Source organism: Pezoporus wallicus, unplaced genomic scaffold, assembly GCF_028554395.1.
Source record: "Pezoporus wallicus isolate ANWC-B61680 ecotype Strahan unplaced genomic scaffold, APGP_CSIRO_Pwel_v1 contig_7461, whole genome shotgun sequence".
In the NCBI taxonomy this organism is placed as follows: Eukaryota; Metazoa; Chordata; class Aves; order Psittaciformes; family Psittacidae; genus Pezoporus; species Pezoporus wallicus.
This window is the reverse complement of record NW_026637976.1, coordinates 801,027-819,801: the sequence shown is the minus strand read 5'-3', so window position 1 is coordinate 819,801 and position 18,775 is coordinate 801,027. Positions and strand designations below refer to the sequence as shown.

The window sequence follows — 18,775 nt, the reverse complement described above, 5'->3', positions numbered from 1 at the left end:
ATGAGCCCAAAGAAGTGGTGAATGCTCCATCCCTTGCAGTGTTCAAGGCCAGGCTGGACAGAGCCTTGGGTGCCATGGTTTAGTGTGAGGTGCCCCTGCCCATGGCAGGGGAGTTGGAACTGGATGATCTTAAGGTCCTTTCCAACCCAAACCGTGTGTGAAAGCCTATTTCTATTCCACATTAGTTTTGGAGAAACAGAGCGTTCCACAGCATTAGGGAAAGAAGGATGTATGAGACTGTGCTTACAGCTATTCCTGTGGACAGATGATCAAGAGACCTTTTATCTTTGCATTTTGATGTCTCAACAATCTGCTCTAACCATCAAGCAGATACAACTCCTGTGAAGCATGCGCAAAAAACACTTGCAGGCACTGGTTTAGGGTCTTGCATTAGCTGGATTCTGAGCTTGGTTCTTCTTAAATCTGCAATTCCATGCCTCATCAAATCTAAACACGTTCAACAAGTAAAAAGGGAGAGTTCTGAAGTAAAGGGAGAGGTTCAGGCATCAACCCTGCCCTCAGAATGGTACATACGAACCCCCATGTCCCCAGTCCTGTGTGGAGTTCCAGTCATGGGGCTCTGCATGAAGTGCTTGCTTGGTTGCTGTGCTCTCACACTGCCCATCACTGAACTGAATAAACAGCTGTGGGGCTAAATCCCTCAGCCAGCTTTCAAACCTGAAAGGATGCAACAGCATCAGGGATGTGGGGTGGGGTAGTGAGGCTCAAGGCTGAGCCAAGCAGAGGCAGCCACATATGGCTCTGGAAAGTGACTAACAGGAGTGCTGTGACTTCAATGGGAGAACTTTAACCAAACCCAAACTGACCCCCACCTATCAAGGACCTTGTGTTAGGGACCCCAATAGAAAACACAGCCTCATTGCTCAAAAAGAGACCTGTGACAGAGAGATCAGGCACTTGGCAGCTATGAGCGAGAAGCTGAACAAAGAAACCCAAACCCAGTCGTAACAGGCAGTATATTCTCTGTAGTTACGTTATGGACACCCAAAACTGGCAGAGGACATTCCAGATGGGTAAGAAATGCATTTATGTATGAAACAATCCATCCTCATAAAACAACAGCTAAGTAACCTGCAGTGAACCGAATGTCATAGAGAGCACATCACTTCTAGGGTAAAGAGTGCATGAAAAGTTAAATGTATAAATAACAAATCATTCAGGCTCGTTACACAAGTGTCTAAAGTGCAGGAACCAGGAGGGTGGTTGTCTTAATACATGGGGTTCTGTGCTTAATCTCTGTTATTCTCTTCCCATGTAAGATTTCTTAATCTCCTGGCTTTTCGCTTGTTCTGGGTAATAAGGACTCCATCACTTATTCCCCTCCATACTAAATCACACAGTTCAACAGCACTTGGCAGTTAAAGCCTCCCACCACCTGCTTACAAAGTGCAGATGGGGTTTCTTTAAAGCAAACCTTTTACCTGACTATGCTAATTTAAATTATGGGGTGCACATTCCATATGCAAAATGGTGCGTTCTGGATCAGGAGGTGTGCTGAAGAACACAGCAGTGCTGCTTCGTTACAGCTCATCTTCCACTAGAGAAGTGGTGGATTGAATTGATGCAGTGCCTGCTATCAAATGCCAAAAACACAACCACAAACAGCTTTAAAAGCAGCAGTAATACTGGAATACTTGAAGGCAGATGTAACAAGGTAGTTGTGACTGTGAGGAGCACTAGTGGTATAGGGAGACCTTGTAACAGTTTTCCAATACCTAAAGGGGCTGCAGGAAAGCTGGAGAGGGGCTTTGGACAAGGGCCTGTAGGGACAGGCCAAGGGGAATGGCTTTAACCTGCCTGAGGGGAGACTGAGCTGAGCTCTTAGGCAGAAGCTCTTCCCTGTGAGGGTGCTGAGGCGCTGGCACAGGGTGCCCAGAGAAGCTGTGGCTGCCCCATCCCTGGCAGTGTTCAAGGCCAGGTTGGACACAGGGGCTTGGAGCAAGCTGCTCTAGTGGAAGGGGTCCCTGCCCGTGGCCGGGGTTGGGACTGGATGAGCTTTAAGGTCCCTTCCAACCCAAACCAGTCTGGGATATCTGGGAGGATTTTCTGTTGCCGAGAGTCTCACAGGGAAGAGCTGGCTGAAGAACTCATCCAGTTGTTTAAAACCAGGTGTTGAAAGCAAATGTACAACAGCCAAAAGAATCGGCCACCTTTTAAATCATACAATTTTGCTTCAGCAAAACAAGACAGGCCCAGGAATAAGCACAGCACAATATTAGATTAAAAGAGAATTATAAACTAATTATAAACCAGTACTTTTTATCACGTCCCTCCCAAAATCATGTAAACCAAGTGATACTGTTTGCATCTTAGCTTTAAATGTAACTTAACTGCCCAGAAGGTTTCACTTCACACATCTGAATTAAAGTCCTCCTACTCATGTGTCTTTCTAAAGCTGCCAGACTTCTCCACATAGATGAACCACAGGCTGAGCACAACCTAAGAGTGGCAGACACTGAACAAGCTGATTATGGAGAGTGCACAGTCAGCCACAGCTCAGTATAATACTGTTGCATGGTCTAAGTGAGGCTGCTCTAACGTCAGCACGTTCAGGCAGATAGAATTAAGGGCACAGGTATAATACAACACATGACAGAGGTAGATTGGCAAGTGATCGACTGCATGTCCCAATTCTCACTCTGGGGTGCTCTTCTCGACCCTAGTAGCTAGCACATCTTCCCTGTGCTAGAGGGAAAAGCATTACAGTGAAGTCCAGAGGTGAAAATGAAGTCCAGAGATAACTAATACCGCAAGCCAGCAACGCTGCATCCAAACACAGATGAGATGCCTTCTGATGGCACATTTCTGTTTATCATGTCTTATCTTCTGTTACGGATAATGCGTGTCTGGAGCTGTATCCAGAAAAATCTAGATTCCCAGCATAATGTATGGTGTTGATCTGTACTGGGAGAGTAATTTTGAGGTTTTCCTCTTATTTCCAAGGAAGAATTATTCAACTCATGGTCTGCAGAACTGCTTGCTGCTGATCTGTGCCAAACTGATGGTCGTAAAGTGGCAGATGTCCTGGTTCTTCATAGATGTTAAAGAATAAAAGAATTCATTGTTATCAAGTCTGTCCGACACATCCCATAGGACTGATAGTAAACAACACACGCTACTTCCCTAATTCCCCTTTAAGTAGCTGTTGTCTGAATCCTAGTCAAAAAACGGGATCAAAGATACAAGATGTAGTGCAAGAAAAGTTTGGGATGTGCTGATCCAAGGTTCGTAGGGAAAGAAATCAGCAAGTCTTACAAGTGATATAAATATAAAGCAATTTAACAGACATTTAACACATCACAGGAATAAAGATGTCTTTCCAGGCACAAGAAAAGGCAGTCTAAATCTCAGTGACACCCAGTTAAAACGAGCTTCAGTATCACTCCCAAGATCAGTAAGGCAGTCAAACCAAAGCACCCATCACTTTAGGTTATTTATAGGATAGAGAATAACACATAGAAATTACATTCTTCAGGGTCTAACATAACCTGTAACAAAGGCTGCTGGAAGGGTGGTAGAGGCGTGCATGGTTTTGGTTGTTTGGAATGAAGAAAGAAGCCAATCTACATAATAATTCCTTTTAAAGATAAAAGCATCAGTGACAATACTTGAATGAAAAGCTAACAGCAGCATGAAATTCAAACAAGAGCTTTTCCACCTTTGTTTCTTAAACCCTGACAATTCAGTTCAACAGGATCTGGGGAAAAAATACACTTTCTAGTTGCAAATGTGTAGGAAAATCAATAAGCTTCTTTAATATAAACCATTATAGAGATGCTTTATCAATAATAAAGTGGCTTTTCAGCATGATCTGGTTCCTCATTTACAGGGAAACCAACTAGAGCCCCCACATCCTCCAGTAACAAAACTAAGGCCACTAAAATAAAGGGTTTGTTCATATTCTTAAGGATAATCTCATCCTTAGTAGACGTCACAACTGACTGTTGATGTGTCTTGCTGCAATGTCCCTGTTATGGGACTCTTTCCCTAACTTAGGAAAACATGTAAACTAAATATAGACTAAATAAGACAATCAGATGCACTGTGCAGAAGCATGCTTGAGAGCCTGGAGAGGAATAGGCAGGCACTTCTTTTTAAGCTACATTTTTAGAACAGTTCTCAAATCTCTTTACAAAATATATAAATAAAGACACTTGATCCAAGGCAGCATTTTCCTTCCTCTGTGCTCTAATTCCGACCTCTTTCTGTCTGAAGATCACACACAGATGCTGACCTTGGCTATGGAACTGGAACCTACAGACAACAAATCTGTTCTAACATTATCCTTCAGGAGTCTTTGTAGTGCTTTCTAGGTTGAAATGTGCTGCTCTCAGCACGTGCTTAAAGCTCACTGAAGTCACTCAAGGTTATGTATCTTTTTCTAGACCCGAGTTTGGGTCTGTTTGATCCCAAGAGTCCAGGGTCAGTCATGTAAGAAAAGCAGTGGTTTTGTTTGGAGATTCACATCAGTGGCAGCGCTACTGATGGACACAGAAGATGCAGCTGAGCTGCAAACAGGAGAAAAAGACATTAAAGGAGGAAACATTAATGGAGGAGACAATTTGAATCAGCACTGATTGTACAACAGCCATGACTTTGTGGTCTGGGAGACAGTTGCAGCTATAATCCCACGCTTTGCTGCTTTGGGCATGTTTTAAATCAATACTGAGTGGGGTTTCTGATGAGTCTGAGCATTTCCCTTTTATTTCTTCATGGCAAGAAGGATAAATCCCTCAGAGCATCAAAAGCAGACAGCAACAGCATAGCATGGCAGCTAACAGACCCAGAGATAGACTCTGTGGGATAGCTGTCCCAAGCTCTGAAGTCAAACCCACAGCTTCCAATATGAGGCATAATATTTGGAAGAACTGTGTTAGTTCAATGTTTTCTTTATGCTTTCTTACTGATTTTCATCATCTGGGTAGATAAAATGGCACAAACCAGAGTCTGTCCCCTCCATTAATCCCCCAAAGCTTGGTCTCCAAAAGGTGGTCAACTTTCCACAGAGTAACCATGTGATGGACAGATGCAGAGGAAGTGAAGTGCTGCCAATTTCATATATCCGCCTTGTTCTTTACTCTTTCTTTCAATATGTCTGGGTAAGAAGATGCTTCTGAAAGTCAGACCAGTATTTAAGACTCATCAAATAAGGGGAAGAGATGAATTCAAAGCACACATTGGAGGTGTTTGTCAATCTGTGGTATGAATGGGACATGGGGAGTGAAAAGTAATGGTAGAAAAGTATGGAAGTAATACTTATAAAACATAACAAAAGTGTTTCTTGTGTTAATACAGTCACCCTGCAGTCTCCTGGTGGATCACTGGTCAAACAAATGAGGAACTCAGTTTCCACACACAAGCAAGAACCCTTATATTGCTTCACCATCTTAAGCATCTTCTGCTGGTCACTTTGGAACATCTTCCATGATGTATTCAGTTGGACTAAAGAGATAATGGAAGCTTGGTACAAAAGGAACTAAATGGCACAGGTATCCCAACCGCTTTGCTTCAAATATAAATGGCAAAGGAGGCTGTGGAAAAGCAGGATAGAATAAAGCTCTAAATCAATCATTATATACTTCATTAGTTGTATAAAAGTGCAAGATTAAAGTAGTTCGGGTTAAGCATTCAGTTCACTATAGGCCACACAACTGCTCAGCTTGGCCATCAATGGCCTGCCTTTGTCATTCAGTTACTAATATTAGTTTCAACCACAGAAAGAACAACTGAATGAAAAACATCTGCAATTCCACTTCAAAAATGGTTAGTTTTCTGTGACCAGCACGAAATATTAGCTCAGTATCATCAGCTATACAATATATACATAAAAATATTTGTGTCTTAATCTTTGTTTTAACAACTTAGAATAAAGCTGTACTAAACATTATTTCCCTAGTGTGCCAACTCTTTGCTCTGTGCTGGCCTGGGAACACAGAGAAGTCCTTTTGTAGCAATGGTGCTTGAACTGATCCATAAGTTTGACACTTCAGCCATAGGAACTGTTGAATCTCTTTATTCAGCCAGGCTAGGTGATGGCAGGTGACTGCTTGGGTCTCAGTCAAAGCTTCTTGGGTGGTTCCACAAGAAGAATAGGCCAGATTCCAAAGACAAACTGTTAAAAGAAAAAGAGGAAGAAGGGGAAAGATTTCCTGGAATATCATGTCTCTTGGAACAGAAACCAAACACTATTAACCATCATTTCAACTGCATTACTTGGGATGTAGAGCAGACATCAAACAATAAGTGTGCCCCAGTGAAAATTCAAAGCATAAGGTATCCAAATGGTGGAGTGGCTTTAATGGACACAAAATAGTGCTTGCTTACCTTCACCTTTGGCCTGTGTTTCAGGAAAAGTGTCCTTGTGTATAAACTGAGGAAAAGGAGAAAAGTGTGCTTAAAATTTCATGTATAAGACAGTCGATACAATAATAATGATGTACTAATCCCAGTCTTATTTTCCAGCTAGGAAAGTGTTGCTTCTGTGATTGCAAGGGTACCCACTCTGCCTAGATATAGACAAAATAGGAGACACTGGCTACAGTAAATCCCTCTGTGCTAGACTATGGTTAGCAAACTAATCTACCCTGTGGCCTATGTGGGGGAGAAAGAGAGAAACCCAGGGAAGTAAATTCTCTCTCCACTAGGGAACAGACTAAACAGGGACTAGAGCCTGTCATTTTGGAAGGATGAAATTAAATCAGTGTACCACAAAATACAGCAGATGTTAAGGAGGGGGGAGCAGCACAGCTTGATTCTGTGTCACAGCTCTGTTCTCATACATCCTGTCCCCTCAGGAGATCATTTCCTATGCATGACCTCACTTTTTAAAGTGGTCATTGGTGATGACCAATTGGTCACTCACCCTGAAGAAGAAAAGGCTCCAGGGAGACCTTAGAGCAGCTCCAGTGCCTAAAGGGGCTCCAGGAAAGCTGGAGAGGGGCTTGGGACAAGGGCCTGTAGGGACAGGCCAAGGGGAATGGCTTGAACCTGCCCGAGGGGAGACTGAGATGAGCTCTTAGGCAGAAGCTCTTCCCTGTGAGGGTGCTGAGGCGCTGGCACAGGGTGCCCAGAGAAGCTGTGGCTGCCCCATCCCTGGCAGCGTTCAAGGCCAGGTTGGGTTGGACCTTCTAGGCTGAGAAAGTTGGGGCTGTTCAGCCTGGAGAAGAGAAGCTGCATGGAGACCTCAGAGCAGCCTTCCAGTATCTGAAGGGGGCTACAAGGGTGCTGGGAGGGACTCTTCATTAGGGACTGTAGTGATAGGACAAGGGGTAACGGGTTAAAACTGAAACAGAGGAAGTTTAGATTGGATATAAGGAAGAAGTTCTTTCCTGTTAGGGTGCTGAGGCACTGGAATGGGTTGCCCAAGGAAGCTGTGAATGCTCCATCCCTGGCAGTGTTCAAGACCAGATTGGAGGAAGCCTTGAGTGAGATGGTTTAGCGTGAAGTGTCCCTGCCCATGGCAGGGCGGTTGGAACTGGATGATGTTAAGGTCCTTTCCAACCCAAACCATTCTACGATTCTATGACACAGGGGCTTGGAGCAAGCTGCTCTAGTGGAAGGTGTCCCTGCCCGTGGCAGGGGTTGGAACTGGATGAGCTTTAAGGTCCTTCCAGCCCAAACCACTGTGATTTTATGATACTTCAGAAAATTTAATTACTATCTGTTTTTCTACCTCTAACACAGTATTCTCCTTCTTTATCAGAGGTAAAAATAGCTAGTAAAGAGAAAATGCACAGAAAATAAGCACCATTCCCATAGCTGCTCTGACAGCTTTTTTGTATATACATATGTATATATGCACACATGTACACATGCGTCTATAAATATCTACATGCATATATATTCATACATATGTTTGTGTGTGTATATATATAAAATATGTCAGAGTATGTGGAAAACAGCTGCTCCATTTGGCTGCCAGGCTGTCTGCTGCCATAAACAGCTTGAGATAAGCTTTTGAAGAAAATTCATTAGCGAAAGCAAGCTGATGCAGAGTTTGGATAGCATGGGCAAGGTTTGTTCACCATGCTGCACAGAGAAGATAATCAGTGTTTACATCCTCTGGCCCTTGGGGAACATGCAGAAGCCTGATTTCTCTGTCTTACCCCAATGAAAGACACACTCTCCCTGCAGTGGTTTCCCAAGTATTTTCTCAGCCACACAGTGGCATCACAGCAGGGACACCTTCCACTAGAGCAGCTTTCTCCAAGCCCCTGTGTCCAACCTGGCCGGGAATGGGGCAGCCACAGCACCTTCACAGGGAAGAGCTTCTGCTTAAGAGTTCATCTCAGTCCCCCCTCTGGCAGGTTAAAGCCATTCCCCTTGGCCTGGCCCTACAGGCCCTTGTGTCCCAAGCCCCCCTCCCTTTAGGCACTGGAGCTGCTCCAAGGTCTCCCCTTCAGGAGCCTTCTCTTCTTCAGGCTGACTCAGCCCAGCTCTCTCAGCCTGGCTCCAGAGAAGAGCTGCTTCAGCCCTCATACATAGATAAAATATATCCATTACAATGTACAGACATATACAATACTATATGAAATGGATCTGTTCTGAAGTACATAGAATATATCTGTTAAACAAATACTCTCTTAGTTATGGTTAAGTGATAAAATGCCATTTCATGATATAATGAGCAAACTACAGAAACCCTTCAGATTCCAGCTTAAATTCTACTTTTGCTCCTGGTTCCACTAGATGGTGGTAGAGAGCAAAAAAACAAAGATGTGGCTGCAGACTCGCTTATACTCTTAAGTCTCCTTCTAAAACTAATACCTTGCCCTTCTGGGAACAGCTCTGCTCCAACCAGTTCAACTGTCACTCTCCTGCTCTGTAGCATGATGCCTGGGTAGGTTTCAGAAGCAACAATGCCTATCAAAAAGGTTAGTTATGCCTCTAAAATTAAACATGTTGAAGTACTTCAGGATTGCAGCTCGAGAACAGACAGGTATTAAGAGCTGAAGTTTTCAAATGAATATACTGTCAAATAGTTTCCCAGTTTAATTGCTATGGGGTTCCCATTTCTGAATTACATATTCCCGAGGAACCATGGCTATTTAAAGATTACAGTGATGAAGAGTTTTTAGACCAGTTGTAAAGAGGAAAGACAAACTCCCACCAAGTCTATTAAGTCTTTTCCTTACTCTTCTGAATGACACATTTGGAAGTAAATCTGAATGTGGGAAAACTCCTACTTGATGAACATCCAGCTTAGGAAGTATTTCTTACCTTAGCAGGATATGAAGGTAAGAGCCCAGGCCTGTGAGAATATGCCACCATGCATGAAACTGCGTCACAGCTCCCACAACAGGAGGCATCTTCTCTCGTAATGCTCTGTAAGAAAGAAACACCATGCAAGGGTGGGTTATCTCCCAAGATAAGCAATCTCAAATCACAGTGCTTGATTCTTAAATTCCATAATACGTGTCTCACAAGTGAGGCTTTCAGGGGGTGAGGAATAGCAGTTATATCTTATTCTTTCAACACAGAAAGATACTAGCAAACTGGCTTCCTTACACATTTAAAGAAAGCACACGCTTCTTCATACAATGAGTGATCAGTTACTTCTGGACCCAAATATGAGGGAACCTATTTATGGCATCCCACATTCCCAAATGAGTTCTACCATTCTCTTCCCCAAAACCCTATGAACTGCTGTCCATAGGATGAAATTCTGTGTTCAAGTCTGAGAGAGGAAATGGGATTCATAAGACATCACATCTGGCAATCATACCACCTATATTCTCTAGCTCCATGGAAGCTTGGCTTGTCTTTCTGCTGCTTCCATGGAAGCTTAGCTTGCCTTTCTGCTACTTCCATGGAAGCTTAGCTTGCCTTTCTGCTGCTTCCATGGAAGCTCAGCTTGCCTTTGTGCTGCTTCCACCACGACAAAGCCAATAAGGAAGGAGACTTCAGTACAAGCAATAGGTTTCAATGAGTGCCTAGACCCTTCTCCTGGAGGCAAGGCAAGTACCTGCACAAGGTGTGCACAGGTCGAGGATCTCTTACATCAGGTTGCTAAGTTGCAGGGAACAATTAAAAGGCTGCACAGTATTAGAGGAGCTGAGATGGAGATGGTGGTTTCAGATCCATGCTCCTGCAGCAGACACTGCAGAGACTGAGGCACCTTGGACTCTGGTGACCCACAAAAGCAGGACTCTGAGTCTCCACCCTTCACCATCACAACAAAAACAAGATATGAAGCTTTAATACCTGTAGACACCTATGAGCAAGGTCTGCAAATAGGAACTGTGCCAGGAGCACACAGTGGGTACCACAGGAAGAAACAAGTGCTTGTAGTGGGTTACTCTGCTAAGGGACACTGAGACGCCCATCTGCTGGCCTGACAGGGAGTCATGGGTGATATTCTGCCTCTCAGGAGCTATGGTCCAAGATGTTGCAGAGAGGGTGTCACAATTTACCAAGAGCACAGACTACTATCCACTGCTGCTCTTTCATGTGGGCATGAATGACAGTGCAAGTTGGAACATGAGCAGAATCACGGAATCAACTAGGTTGGAAAAGTCCTTTAATGAAGTCCAACCATTACCACCACTAAACCAAGTCACTGAGGGCCTCACCTAGCCAGTTCCTGAACACTTCCAGGGACAGTGATTCCTTGGGGCAGATGTTAAGGAAGGAAAACCTGCAGCTTCTGCAACACATATTTACTGCTTGATGTTGTAGTGTTCAATCCCCCTGCATAAATGCTAATCCCTCGCTACTGCTCAGTCACAAATATGAACACAGAGCTTGGGTTCGGTCAGGCTGGGAATGAAACAATGAACAGACAGATTGTGACTCCAGCACAACCTTCAAGCCCTTGGAGAGCAGGAGATCTCAAAGCTCAATTCAAAAGTGCATGGATCTAATGAGGGAAGCTGAGTGCTATAGATGTCTTCTTCTTGGTTTTTCTTTAATAAGCTCTAGATTTGGTGAAATATGGATAAACAAACTCTGAACATTAACTGATAAGCAGTTTTGAACATTAAAAGCAAAAAGAGCAGGTAGGTGGATGAGTCACGGGTTAGATCTTTAGAGAATAAAGAATTACAAGGAACTGGAGTATATTTTCTCCAAAGGCCTGAGTTATAATAGCACCTGCAGAAATCCAAGGCTCTGCAGACATCTGATTAAAACCAGTACACAAGCATATTTATTCCTTTCCCAGCACAAAACAAGTATTACAGGAAACATACTAACTTTTGTTTTCCCCTTTAGAAAAGGAGGATGGAAATAAGTGCTTCAGCAGCTGCTGTAATCTTTGAGCCTAGGACAAGTTCAAAAGCCCCACGGATCTGAGGGCTTGGTGAATTGGGGATTATGAGCTCAGCAGTGATGTGATGCAGCTGCAAAAGTGAACCCTGATGCCAATATCTCAAAGTCAGTGTGTACCCATCCACTTGAGTTGGCAAGTAACTTTTATATCCCATTGGGATCAAGCGTTTCTAGGGATGATGGATTCAAAGTAAAACAGGGGAAGCTCAAGTTAGATATAAGAAAGAAGTTCTTTACTGTGAGGATGCAGAGGCACTGGCACAGGGTGCCCAGAGAAGCTGTGGCTGCCCCATCCTTGGCAGTGTTCAAGGCCAGGTCAGACACAGGGGCTTGGAACAAGCTGCTCTAGTGGAAGGTGTCCCTGCCCATGGCAGGAGGTTGGAACTGGATGAGCTTTAAGGCTCCTTCCGACCCAAACTACTGTATGGGTCTATGAGGCACCATGTTTTATATCCAGCACACCTATAAACTTTAAAAGAAGAGTTTCAAGGAAACTTTGTTGGAGCACTATTTCAATTGGCCTAGCCTACCGCAGGGACTACAAAGCCAGAATGGACAGATAGAGAACACTAGATCACTTTACCTCACACTATGACCTGACCCTGACAAAGCAACCTACTAGGACAGTTCTGTCCACCATGGATTCAGCAGCATAACATCGTATCAGAGAGTCAAGGATGGATTTTCTGGACACTGGCATCAACCCTTCCTAGAATCACAGAATGGTGATTTAGCAAGCCACAGACCCTCAAAATTACTTCAGTGACATTACTTTCTCTCTATTTAAAGTGAAGTCAGAGGTAAGGCACTGGGACAGGCTACCAGAAGAAGTGGTAATGCTCCATCCCTGCCAGTGTTCAAGGTGAGATTGGACAGAGCCTTGGGTGAGGTGTCCCTACCCATGGCAGGGGGTTGGAACTGGATGATTTTCAGGTCCTTTCTAACCCAAACCATTCCTTGAATCTATGAATTTAAAAGTTGATAAACCCACTGCTGAGTGGGTCATAAGCAAACTGGATTAAAACCCTTGTGAATGTTTTGTAGGCAGTGTACAATACATACCTTGAGATGGACTTGAATATACACCATAGAAGAAAGAAAACTTTCTGGTAGAAGACTATTAAGAGTTATGCAGACAAAGTGAAAGGACTCACCTCAATTTATCACAGAAAATGTTGTCCACATTCCAGAGAAAAAATCCCATTAAAAATACAGTTAAAGATGTATAGCCTAGACCTCTAAGCCATGGGTATACCCTAGAGAGAGAGAAATGATGTAAAGTTTAGTCCCAGATGCTTTAAAGGCAACACGACATACATAACTCCTATTACATACAAATAAGCTGGTTTGCTTCCCAAAAGGAAAAATATCAACTTCAAATCTCATCTATCAAAGTATTATATTTAACCACCTCTCCCCTTCTCCTGACTTCCCATTCTCCAAGACTGGCCTTTTATATGTTGTACTTCTGTATTTCTAACTGTTCCACTAAATCCTGCCATCTCCTAATGCACCAAATGGCAAAACCGAAGCTGGAAAAACACATGAATTCTTCAGTCCCATCTGTAATCTTTCAGTTAAAAACCAGCCATGTTACAAATCAGTCCTCTCCCCAAAGAAGAGGCTCTTTTCCAATCCATGATATCCCTCTACAAGGGGACTTGGTTAAATAAGGTCTTTCAAAGTGACTGTAGTCTTTGGTGATTGCAGACCACCACAGAATCATAGAATAGTTAGGGTTGGAAAGGACCTTAAGATCATCCAGTTCCAACTCCAACTAACCGAATGAATGGTTTAGAAAACAGTATTTTCATGTTATAGTTTACTGCTGAGTGTTATTTGGGATGGAAAAAATATCAGTTTCACTTGGGGGGGGGGGGGGTATCTTTAGGATACACTAAACACACTGAAGAATCATATGGAAGAAAGTGCATCATTAATAAATGTACCCCCACTATCTGCATTCAGGTTGGAGCATGGAATTAAAACTTCCTACATGAATGTTGGTACCATTTTTCCTTTCCTGGTAACAAGTCCAAAATCAAACCCAATTCCCACCCTAAAGTCTCCAATGAACTGCAATACTGTTCAAGTTATCTTTAAGCATAATGAATGCACAGTTTAGATCCTGGATTAAAACACATTCCCCAGCTGTTTTTCCAGTGCTGGGTTACACAGAGCACGCATTTCAGAGCTGTGAGCAGAGGCATCCAACATGTGCAAAAGAAGACAGGTAGAGCTTCTTCCACAGGGCAAACTAATCACGTACAAGTTGTGCTTGTTCACAACAAGTGCATTGCCAATATAAACCAGCAAAACTGTTCGGTCTAATAGATGCATGGAGAGCATGCAGTACATGGCAGAGACCACACTGTAATACTCCCAACTCAGTGCTCTAGAGACAGAAGCAAGCCCAGGACATGAAAGAGCATCAAATGGTACGTTGTACATGCTGGTAATTAGGTAATTACAGCTAGAATTGTTCAGGGAATAAATGGTGGTGTTTTGTGAAGGGATGAGAGGGAGACTGGCATCACTTACTAATGGGGAACATGCTTTGCGAACAGGGAATGATGTTTGCCAAGTTGTAATTTTGGGAAGGAAGCAGCCCCACAAATGAGATGAGAAGTATAAAGGAAACAGGGCAAGAACAGCAACAAATGATGGGGATAGGAGGATGCAGCAGCCTGGAAGGAATAATGTACTGCTCTTTGAGATTTCATCAGCGACTGCACTGATAGGACAAGGAATGGGTTCAAACTTAAACAGGGGAGGTTTAAGCTAAATATAAGGAACGAATTCTTCCCTGTGAAGGTGCTGAGGTGCTGAACAAGCTGCCCAGAGAAGCTGTGGCTGCCCCATCCCTGGCAGTGTTCAAGGCCAGGTTGGACACAGGGGCTTGGAGCAAGCTGCTCTAGTGGAAGGGGTCCCTGCCCGTGGCAGGGGGGTTGGAACTGGATGAGCTTTAAGGGCCCCTCCAACACAAACCAGTCTGGGATTCTATGATTTTCACTCTAAGCTCAGAGCGACTTCAAGTCCCATACTAAGACATGTGACTGATAAGAAGTTACTGTATGTTAAAGAAATAAGAAACATAATAAGCTGAAATCAAGGCTAATACATAAGTTGAGACAGGCTGGGATATGTGCTAGCACTGTCATTGGAAAGACAGGAGTATGTTTTAGCAATGCAGAGGAACTAAATCCAGAAGTGCACGTGGGGATGACTTTTACAGGAAAGAAAGGTGACCTTCAGCTTGGCACAGCTTCTCTAGCAGAAGTAACTTAATATTAATCATAGAATCATATAATACTTCAGGATGGAAGGGACCTTAAAGCTCATCCAGCTCCAACCCCTTCCATGGGCAGGGACACCTTCCACTAGAGCAGCTTGCTCCAAGCCCCTGTGTCCAACCTGGCCTTGAACACTGCCAGGGATGGGGCAGCCACAGCTTCTCTGGGCACCCTGTGCCAGCACCTCAGCACCCTCACAGGGAAGAGCTTCTGCCTAAGAGCTCATCTCAATCTCCCCTGTTCTGGCAGGTTAAAGCAATTCCCCTTTGTCCTGTCCCTACAGGCCCCTATAAAAATGCAAGGAGATGGTCCACCCCCTTACAACCAAGCAGACCATGGGCATTATGTACCTAGTTAAAGAAATTTTGCCACTGCCGATTTCTCAAGCCCACCAAAAGAAAGATGCAAATACTCAGTTATACCTCACACCACTGAACGAAACATTTACTTACCATAATACTATATAAACAGATCGTAGAACTATAATGGAAACTAGCGTTCCATACATGATCTGGAAATAAAAACAGAGATAAAACTCAGTACTTGGATTCAAGAGACTTTATAAAACACCACAGGAATACAACATTTTTGAAGCCCCTGTTGATTTTTATGTCTTAGTCTCAGGAAAACTGTTATCACCTCTACTTACAGCTCCAGAAAGTCTTCCATGAAAGTGTCACATAAAAGCAGGATTGCAAACCATGTCCTTTATGTAATTACAGGAAAAGTCAGCTGTGTAAACCCGTTGTTTTTTGCATTAGAAAGCAAGCACTAGATGGCACTCGGTTAGCACCCGAAAGCAAACTGGTAACTCGCTCCCATCACCTCTTCTGTATCAGTGCGGTTGCGTAAGCATCAGCTAAAGCCGTGTCTGAAAGCTGTACTTCCTTCACTGGTATTTGATTAATGCATTTTCCTGCAAGCAAACACCTGAACAGACTATGCAGCGTGCCCACACTGAGCACCAGCACAAAAGAAACTTTCCAGGAAGCCTTTAGAACTATTACAGAATGTTGGGATTCAATCTAAATAGCGGGAAGGCTGCACGCTCTGAAAAGATCCACAAGCAAGATCCGGCTCGCTGCAGGCTTGATGAATATGAATGTAATCACCTCATTTATACAAAAAAAAAAAAATCAAAGTTACCATTTATTTTCTGCCTCGTGATCTTTAGATCACTCTCCCTGTTGTTATTCACAAGCTTAAGATCCCCATAGCACCACCTACAAGACGTACAGACTACAGAAAAGATGTGGCCCATCACGCCTGAAAAGTGATGCAGAAGCCACTGCAGCAGGGAGAGCTTTCAGACACTGGTGACATTAAATTACACTCCAGGCCTTGTACCCCGGACACTGTTTTCCCCCTGCCAAATCCAGCTTGTTCCAAGCAGTTGTGCCCTGCTCTTTGCCTCTCTCCAGTAGGCTGATCACTGTTCTTCGCTTCCTTGTTCCCCAACTTCCTTGTCTCACTTTGCTTTTAGTTAACTCCTATCAAATGCTGCTTTGTTTTATATGAAACATAAAAGTACTATTTGCTGCCTGTTTTTAAAAGCAACTAAACCTCAGAGTGGTGTTTACAAACCAGTGTCCTTACCTTGTTATATTGACCTCTTGTACTTCCTCTTCCCTTAGACTACAGTGTCTTCAACCCAATGACTACCTTACTCTGCTGTAACCAGGGCATTCACCTATTACTACCCTGCAAGCACATGTGTGTCCACTCATCTAATATAAAATAGATAGCTGGAATAATACAAAGTGAAACCTACTTTTCAAAAGCCCATAAAGGCAAATTTTCAACTTCCTTTTAGCTTTAAGGATGAGGTTCATAGCACACACTGTATTATCAGTCCATATATCCAGAACAAGACAGAAAACAGAGCCCTTGTGTTTGACAACAGGTAAAAATTAGCCTCAATACTGACTATGAAAAAAGTCAGCACACTGAGAGTGAAATCATATCATTTCAGTAACTAAACTACTACTGCTGTGTGTTCTGCTCTGTAGAGCTAAACAAAGCTCAACTATTTGAAAGGCAAATCGGTCTTGTACTTTAAACAAAACTGGTGGCTAATGCCAGTCCTCTTGCTGGGGTGCAGCACATAAATCAGGACAAACCCAAACAAAACCTGCAATGCACAGCCTGAGTACCAAGTGCTCATCAGTCCCAAGTAGGGAGGGGACTGCTCAGGTGGGCTAGGGTGTCATTCTTCATCATTATGCCTCAAAAGACCCTACCATATAACAAATACAGACTAAACTTAACAGTTCAATGCTATTTACTTCCTCAGGCTCATTTGAAACAGCCTATTTCATTTTCCTAATCAAAACCAGTCACTTATTCTAAGAGAGGGGTCACACAGAGGAAGAAACTCAATAGAAAGGCTCCTCCAGAACTCAAATCACAGTTTGATGCCATTTCCTTGCTCATCTCCTCCTTCTTCCAGCTTCCATTGCTAAAATGCTCTCCTGCAGCAAAAAGGAGAGGAAAAACCTACCCATGAAGAGAAATTTCTCTCCTACTCATCAGGGGTCTGACCACCCTTGGGCTTTTATCCAATTTACTCTCAGGTTCTTTGTAAAAGGAGTTAGTGTCAAACTATGCCTAGAGAAACAGGACTTACAGGCCTGAAACGCAGCCTAAAAATGCTGTATTTCTGCAGTTATCAGAGCAATAGCTAAGAAAAGCTTTCTTTGTGATGCCTGTGGCTTGGTATCTCCTAGTGAGCTGCTTAATGGCCTGCAGAAGAAGACAGTCTTCATGGAGGGAGGAAGGGAACAACGTAAAAAAGAACCCTGGAGTGGCTGAATTAAAATATGCCCACAGCTGACACTGCCATTTCTTGCCTTTTCCGCTCCCCCACACAAACAGGTTGTTAACAGTAAAACACAGTCGTGGTTAAAGGCCTGTGAAAGACTGGAACAACAAAGCATTCCGCTCCGCAGGCTTCAACCCTCCTCTTCATGCTGAAGGCAACGAGCACCCAGGTGGTGTTGCTGTGATAAGCAGAGGCTGGAGCTGCGCCTGTAAACCAAGAGCTACACAACTTAGTTTAGACTTCAGGGAACAGTGCTTCTTTTTTACTCCTTTACCACCCGTGGATTCACTATTTTCATCATGCCAGAAGTTTGTGATATTCTCCATCCACCCCATTTAAGTATAAAATGAAGATTCTACCTTATTCAGGTTGACTCTGATTTTTCAATTCCTTTACCTCCCTTTGTTCTTCTTCTTTAACTAACACATCACTTAAGTGACAGATGAAAACCCAGAGTTTTGTGCTATTTTGTCTCACAGTGCCTTTAACCTGTAAGCCAAAAGAACACCCTTACACTACAACTGAAACAAAAGGAAACAGCAGAATCTCATCATCTTTTGTTATCACTAGACAGTTCCCTCTTTGCTGTTTAAGATGCAAATACGGCTGCTTGTGTTTCAGCTTTGAAGCCTGTATCTTTGCAACAGGGAAAAAACATTAATACACAATGGATTTACCTGCTAAAAGGGCCAAATATGAAGAACATCCTGGTAATTCACAAATGGGAAAGAAGCATTTCAGGACTCAGTGTCTGACAACGTTTTTGATGTGGAGGCAGTTAAACAAATCGCATAGATTCACTTCTTGTACCAGCTGGAGGCAAGGCTGGTACTCCAGACTGGAGTGAGCATATAAAACTGGCTCTTCATCTACCCTTCTAGTACAGAAAGCTGCAATAAGCTGTTATTTCCACTTCTTTGCTTCCTCTGTTCCTGGCCTTCTGCCCATCTTTGGTTAATAAAGTCCATTTATCAGCCTCGAATATTAGTGTACACAGTGGGAACGCACTGAGAGATTTTGGGTTCTTGGCAAGCACTGCTTATCTATTAATATACCAACCAGCTATCAAAATACAGTCAGCCTAAGGACTTGGAGGTGGAAACAGTATTTGCAAGTTATAACGAAGAAAACAGATTTCTACATGTTCTTAGACTTCTGAGAGAAGGAATGACAATCCCCATGATGACACTGAAACACTCAGCATAGCTGCAGCTGTTTAGTACCACACATTGCTTTGACAGCTCCTGAATGAACTAATTCACATCCACTTTAGTTGGTCCTCCTTAGATGCATGTATATGATGGCAAAGCAACACACTGCATCATACAGAGCAGCTCACCCGAGCTTCTGGGACAGTCTGCAGGGATAAACT

General features: G+C 43.3%; 1 protein-coding gene across 1 annotated transcript in view; it reads right to left on the bottom strand.

The window, feature by feature from the left end:
* Positions 1 to 2,160: 2,160 nt before the first annotated feature.
* Positions 2,161 to 18,775, bottom strand: part of ACER3 (alkaline ceramidase 3) — a 61,569-nt gene continuing 44,954 nt past the window's right edge. Inside the window, exons 7-11 of the mRNA XM_057408568.1 lie at positions 15,035 to 15,093; positions 12,444 to 12,545; positions 9,241 to 9,345; positions 6,346 to 6,391; positions 2,161 to 6,133 (exon numbers count right to left, since the gene is read on the bottom strand). Coding sequence (XP_057264551.1) covers positions 6,080 to 6,133; positions 6,346 to 6,391; positions 9,241 to 9,345; positions 12,444 to 12,545; positions 15,035 to 15,093 — 366 coding nt within the window. The 3' untranslated portion in view covers positions 2,161 to 6,079. The remainder of the gene's footprint in view (positions 6,134 to 6,345; positions 6,392 to 9,240; positions 9,346 to 12,443; positions 12,546 to 15,034; positions 15,094 to 18,775) is intronic.